The sequence below is a fragment of the Antedon bifida genome, chromosome 8, assembly GCF_963402885.1.
Source record: "Antedon bifida chromosome 8, ecAntBifi1.1, whole genome shotgun sequence".
NCBI lineage: Eukaryota > Metazoa > Echinodermata > Crinoidea > Comatulida > Antedonidae > Antedon > Antedon bifida.
Window position 1 is genome coordinate 17,230,964 of NC_136233.1, and position 6,434 is coordinate 17,237,397.

Genomic DNA, 6,434 nt, shown 5'->3' on the forward strand with positions numbered 1-6,434 from the left:
CATGTAGGTCCACCTTACAAGTCTATTATCCGTGCTTCTAAGTTTCAGAAGTCTTTGGTCCGCCACTGGATATATCTCTTTCAAGTTCCGTCTATACAATCGTCCATTGTCACCAGTTGGTAGTCTGAATTTTCAACGAGGTAGTCCAGCAGGAATACGATGATCATATAGGAATCCGGATGGTCGGTGTCTAAACTTAGAACGCCACCATTTGATCTAAGTAGCTGGTTGTCGATAATGCGCAGTGCCTTCGGAACCCGTTCTACGTCACGGTATTTGTAGTACTTGGCAACAGTCAGCAATGGTTCTGTAAATACAAACTTTACATTACGCTGTTTGTTTTATTAAATTTTCCACACACATCAAATAATACAGTTGTACATTCGAATAAAACAGATTAATTATAAATTAGACATGAGTGTGGATGAACATTATACATACATTATTATAATTATAAATAGGCCTATGCTATATTCATTAAACAAGTACGTTGGGAAGCGATAATAAACATTGTAGTCTCTTCCACCATAACGTTTTGATCACGCCACAATATCAAACATAATATGACATCTGTAGAAATTGCCCTAGCAACAATACAAGCACTTGTACTAATGAAGACAGATAACATGATTATTAGGATTGGATTAAGAAAGAAGTATTTATCAGCAACCTGCAAAGTTACTCTTACCTGTGATTGGCGGGAAGCTTGCAATTGGTTTAATGATTCGCCACTGTCTGTGTCGCCCTTGTGCCAGTATAATATCCGTGACGTCACATGGCGGCATATAAAACTTCGTGTCGAGACCAATCTCCTCCATTCGTAACTCTGTACTAATCCCCGCCTCTTTTGCCCAGTTGCCCATGATCATCTCAACATGACCGTGGGGGTACGGATGGTTACCCCGTATACCTACCTCAAAACGCCTGGCCCATGATCTTACAAGGTTTGGGTACTCGTCTACGAAGTCACCATATACAAACAGCGTAATCGGAATTTGGGGTATATACGCCATGGCAGCAGCGACTACTTTTTCTGCTAATTTTCGTGTCATACCAACTTCGATGGTAAGAGCTACTCTCGGTTTACCATCTTCCGCACTGCATCGTCTGTACACGATTCCTGTCTTTCCACGTGTTTCTGGTTTTACCTATGAAAATAGATATGCTTACCTAGTATTAGTCGTATCTCAATTGATGTAGCATGTACCGCAAAAATCATAGAAAAGATAAAGGGCATTATAGTAATGATAAACATCTATTACACAAGATTATACATGGTTAAGGTCTTGTACTTATATTTATTTTACTTATATATACTGTATATAATTATTATTATTTTGTATGTTATTGTAATTTTGTGCCTCTCTTGAATTTTCGCAAGGACCAAATAAATCTGAATGTGATTGGAGAAATTTGGATTAGGTCGTCAAACAACAGGAGCTGATGGACCAGTACGGTAACCTCTATACTCTCCCGAAAGATGCATGCGTGATAGATATGTGAATACTGTCCATGTTCTACGGTCGAGGAGGAACTTTTGAACGTCTGCGGTTTGCGGCGCCCCTGCCTTAATCCTTTGAGATTGGACAACAGTATTTAGTGGAAAAAGAAACTAAAACATAACTAGAAATCAAGTGGAATAGTAATATTCTAACCTTTATGGGATGGAGGTCGCCAAAATCTGAATATGTTCTGTACTCTGCGACCCATTCTAGTAAGGGGAATCCCCTCTTTTCTACTTCGTACTTAATGGCCATCTTCTTACTCTGACTAAATTGTATTGGTTGGTGGAAGTGGTATTCTCCGTATAACCTAACCATAAATGAAAACATTTATGAATGTGAGTTCATGGTGGCAATGTTGATGTTGTCCTCGTGGAAGGACGTGTGCGATGAAGATGACGACTGTCAAAAGCTAAATGAAACACGTATATAAGGTTTGCATCAGTTGCTGCCGCAAAAGCGGTAGAATCCGCATTTTAGAGTTTGAGATGATTGTACAGTAGTTTTGTACATGGCCTTAAAACGTGATTGTTACTATGCATGATAAACATTCTTACTTATCAATCCATTTAAAGGTTCCATCTTTCAACATTTTTTGAAAAATCTCAAATTCTGCCCCTTCCACGTCCAATTTTAAAATCACGTAATCTTCTATCTGGATGTTCCGTTGGATCCACATTGAGAGGTCGATAGTAGAGACGCCTTTACGGTGTGTTAGTTTTCTTTTTCCACCACCTGTTTCGTCTGCTCTTTCAAAGTCATCAACAAAAAGTGTTCCACCTCCCCATTGCATATCTTTTCCATTGTTTTTGTCTTTATCAGGTGACCAGGCAGATTCACTGTAGGCTGTCATGATACCTGATTTAAATTAAACAAAATTGGCGTCGTAAACATAAAATATCGAGACAACATAATACATAGTTCATGCCTACTATTTCATACATCACATTTTACAAGATTACAACGATTAATAATAATAAAGAACAACCATAGAAAGAAAACTGGAATTTTGAGCAAGTCGAGAAAAGTTAAGCTAGCTAAGACGGTCACGTTCAATTATTTTCTGTGCGATCTATTATTTAACAAACTTTGCGTGCTGTCTTCCATCCCGATAAGTGTGAACATTGCTTTCAGTACATTGGCTTAAATGTAAATTCCTACTGATTTTGCGTTACTTACCGTCTTTTGACGTCACTCCAACAGGGCAATGAAGCACATGGTTTGAGTATGCCTTGAAATATGGCGCCAATCTGTCATCTATTTCAAACGAGTGAATAATGAACTCTTTTCCACCAGGATACGTTTCACGAAACAATTGTACAGACGACGCCACATTGGCTCCACAATCAATGAATATTTTTCGTTCTGTGGATGTTCTGAAGAAGAATGATTTCATGGCTCAGGGAAAAGTGGTGTGGGCCTATGATGATCAGAATGGCAGAATATCAGAGAAGAGTGAAATGTCACTCTTCCCTGAGAATACCTTTCAATCGAGATGACGCTGTGCCACCTTATAACAGTAATCCTATACATTACCGTACTATTTATTTAATCAGCGATTTATTAATCAGAGACTTTTGAGAGTATTTATTCCGGTCTTTTAATTGATATTGTTCATGTTTTAAACTATTTTGTGAATCATTGGTGTTTTTGACATATAAATCTGACTTACTGTATTTCTCGTGATTGGTTCAAATCGTGTATCGGCAACTTCCTATATAAGATATTGTAAATCTCATTTACTTAAAGGTGCTTAATAAACGCTATATATAAATACAGATAAAAAGTTATATTGTACTGAGGTGTACATCGGGAAGGTGTCTGAAAACCCACGTCACTTGACTCCATTCCAATATAATATAAACGGTGTTGATGGAATCAGTGTATGATGGTAGGAGGAAGGAATACGAATGAGCACATTTTGACTGATGATGAGGATGTATGTTCATAGTACGATGAGCAGCCTTCACGATTTCCTTATGAGGTGGTTCATCTGAACATGGTAACGAAATTGTGTAGTACAATGTGCTTATGTTATTTGGTATATCCCAAGAAATTGAATTGTTGCCTCAGTTATAATACCGGTACCCTACTAGTCTATAGTGTACTTTCCAACGTTTAGTGCTGTTGGAAGAGACTAAAATAAAGTTACTAAGCTTACCGATTAACTGTATAGATGTCGGGTCTTTCTATAGTCGTCGTAGGTGTACACTTGGATTTACTGTACAGGCTAATCACGAAAAACACGCCGAACATAAGCATTCCCGGTATAAGTGCTTTATGTATTGAGATACCACCGGCCAATCTAGCCATCCTTACGGTAACTTTGTAGTCTTGGAAAAAGATAGGCACAATGTACTGTGTTTATTTTATTACGGGTTATATTGGAATTTGGACTTTGTACAGTTTGGATATAGGTATAATTGCGTTTGTTTGTGGTATTATGACTCACTCACAACTCAAACTGTAGGGAACAATTGACAAGCTCTATCTAATACTGTAGGATGGAGATTCCACCGACGACACGTGTGGTAGGCCTACCGCACTGAACGCTCGTTCGTCGAATCATCAGTAGCATACCCTTTTTGTTAATGTGTACGTAAAATCATGTTTCTATGGAAAGATTCCGAAATAAAAGATTGAATTGAATTGTATCCAACAGGCTCCCAACACTTATATTCCTTCTCTTCTTCTCTTCCTTGGGAATTCCCTGTGCCACCTTCGTTCTCTTTGGCGGTCAGTGCTTTTGATGAATATGTACGTATTATAGTTACATGAAACACATGGACAAGTCTCTCATATATTCTCATTTTTATTGGTACAGTATCAATTAAAAATAAAAAGGTGACATCGAAAGCACCTAAAATTAAAGAACCAATCTTCCATATTACTAAACAATTAATTTGATAAGTTAGTTTTGTTCTTTCTAAACTATGAAAGACCGATATGTTTCTAATAAAAACAGTCTATTATAATTAAATCTTTTGCTTTTATTTTCTGCATTTGATGTCCATAACACTGATTGTTATTATAGTTAATTAGTCCAGGACATAAAATCATTTCACTGATCATTGTTATAAACTCGGCTTTCCAGCAAATGCTTCGTTTGTGCATGTCTGTTGACGAAGCTTGGGGTTAACATAGGCAGCTCTAGATGTTGTCTGGAATGACTGGTAGTCCTCTCTAAGCCTTGGTGGGTCTAATTCGGGCTGAGCTGTATTGTACGCACGAGGAGCTCGATCTGTTCAGGAGGGAAATAAAGATTTTGTTATTTAAAAACTGGATAAGACATTATTCATACACAATATATTATTGCTTATCTGTTACTTCTAACGTTTTTATTAGTCGCGAGTGCAACGCGACTCTATAGTTCACTATCTGTCGGTCGGTTGGTCGGTAAACACTAACTCAAATTTGAGCACGCGACTGCAGCCATGTATGTCCTTGTTATTTCATAGGCTACATTGCTACCAATACTTATGTTCTCTACTTTAGGTGATTCAGTATTCATTTTCAGTAAATAGTTTGCTTATTCTGAGCGCTGATTTGTTGTGATAATTAAAACTTACTTGCAAGGTGAAGGAGTTCTTTTGGAACTGGTTTCTGTTCTTTTTCGTAACTCGCATCGTATGTTGTGTCGAAATAGTGATCATACTGTGGAGATAAATAGTTGTTATCAATACATTTCGATATCTGGGATAACTAAATAAGATTTATCGTGATTGATAATGACCGTATTATTACGATTACGTAAGCTAAAGTGAATGCTGTTTGTTTGTAATAATGAGGGACATCGGGGATTTTGCATTACTGATGATGGTTAAGATTATAATTAGTATAACTAACAAACGTGTTGCGTGGTGGTTTTAGTGTTGTTGAATTGTTTGTATAATTTTAGAATAATGTTTAGAAAGCTTGGCACTTCTGTCTTGATGTTTAGCTATATCGTTATGGATTGTTGTTGCTTATTTCGTTTGTGATCCATTGAGATCCAGCGACGATACCCACAACATTGTCATTCTCCCTGTAATGTTTTACCTTTGAATTTATTACAATAAGCTTTGAAAACTTTTTATTATATATCGCTTACTTGTGATGGAAGTTGTTTTGGAACTCTAACTTTTTCTATATCAAATCTTCGTTCATTCCAGTTCCCTACAAGAGTTTGTGGCGAATAGCAGTTTTCTTTAGTTGTGCATCTCCATCCATATTGCTTGAACTTGTCGACGTCTGTAGTATGTGTCCAGACCTCTCCCAGTCCCGATGCTCTTATCATTGACCGAAATGATACTTCTTCTCGATCCATAATGATTATTTTAAAGTTCTATCTGAAATATTGATGTAAATGAACTAATTAAAAGTACTTTGAATAAAGAAGTTTGTGCACAAAGAGAATTAAGACCTTGCGATCTTAACCATTTTCCCGATAATAATTATAATCACCAAATTCCTACGAAGTCCCAAGCTATTGGTGTTTAATTGGAAGAGTATAGCCTAGTTCGGCGTTTTTTCAACCAACGATACGATACGGAAAATGAATCTCAAATAACAATTCAAATTAAATTAAGATATGATTTTACCTAATAACTGTGCATGATTTGCTATGCTTTTTATTAAGACAGTAAGTGACTACTGAGGTATTAATAATATAAAAAAATGAACATTTTTTGTTGAAAATACAGCAGAGCCTTGTTCTTTTATGGATTATAAAACAAACTAGGCCTAGGCCCTAGGCCAGCCTACGTAACATTGATTAGTTCTTATACTTTACTTACCAGCTATGAGAAAACAGTGTAAAAGTGTTGAAAACAAGTCGTTTAACAATTAAAGTGGATCGCCCTTCAAATTTCTACGATAAAATCATCACAAAAATAGATCGATGTCATTAAAGCTTGATGTTTGTCACCATGTGTGGCTTAAAATGTTTTGTAT

At 36.7% G+C, this 6,434-nt stretch overlaps 2 protein-coding genes across 3 annotated transcripts; both read right to left on the reverse strand.

Annotated features, from left to right (window-relative positions):
* Positions 1 to 29: 29 nt before the first annotated feature.
* LOC144851017 (uncharacterized) lies at positions 30 to 3,815 on the reverse strand. The gene is made up of 6 exons (XM_078708541.1): positions 3,664 to 3,815; positions 2,682 to 2,878; positions 2,060 to 2,360; positions 1,656 to 1,812; positions 711 to 1,148; positions 30 to 332 (listed from the first exon to the last, which is right to left on the reverse strand). Exons 1-6 carry the CDS (start codon positions 3,813 to 3,815, stop codon positions 81 to 83), a joined length of 1,497 nt encoding a protein of 498 aa, XP_078564667.1. The 3' UTR covers positions 30 to 80.
* A 483-nt stretch (positions 3,816 to 4,298) lies between these two features.
* Positions 4,299 to 6,434, reverse strand: LOC144850204 (cilia- and flagella-associated protein 68-like). 2 transcript variants are annotated; one of them, XM_078707436.1, is made up of 4 exons: positions 6,278 to 6,434; positions 5,593 to 5,830; positions 5,072 to 5,156; positions 4,299 to 4,743 (listed from the first exon to the last, which is right to left on the reverse strand). In XM_078707436.1, exons 2-4 carry the CDS (start codon positions 5,806 to 5,808, stop codon positions 4,577 to 4,579), a joined length of 468 nt encoding a protein of 155 aa, XP_078563562.1. In that variant the 5' UTR covers positions 5,809 to 5,830; positions 6,278 to 6,434; the 3' UTR covers positions 4,299 to 4,576. The 2 variants fall into 2 exon arrangements, with proteins under 2 accessions (XP_078563562.1, XP_078563560.1); XM_078707434.1 differs by lacking the exon at positions 6,278 to 6,434 and having other exon boundaries at positions 5,593 to 5,838.

Coding starts and splice junctions, on each gene's coding strand:
- LOC144851017 (XM_078708541.1), bottom strand. CDS start 3,815: ATGGCTAGATTGGCCGGTGGTATCTCAATACATAAAGCACTTATACCG. Junction 2,361..2,681: donor TGGAGTGACGTCAAAAGACG/GTAAGTAACGCA, acceptor AATTTAAATCAG/GTATCATGACAGCCTACAGT. Junction 1,149..1,655: donor GCGACCTCCATCCCATAAAG/GTTAGAATATTA, acceptor CTATTTTCATAG/GTAAAACCAGAAACACGTGG.
- LOC144850204 (XM_078707436.1), bottom strand. CDS start 5,808: ATGGATCGAGAAGAAGTATCATTTCGGTCAATGATAAGAGCATCGGGA. Junction 5,157..5,592: donor CAAAACAACTTCCATCACAA/GTAAGCGATATA, acceptor TTATCTCCACAG/TATGATCACTATTTCGACAC. Junction 4,744..5,071: donor AGAACTCCTTCACCTTGCAA/GTAAGTTTTAAT, acceptor CCTCCTGAACAG/ATCGAGCTCCTCGTGCGTAC.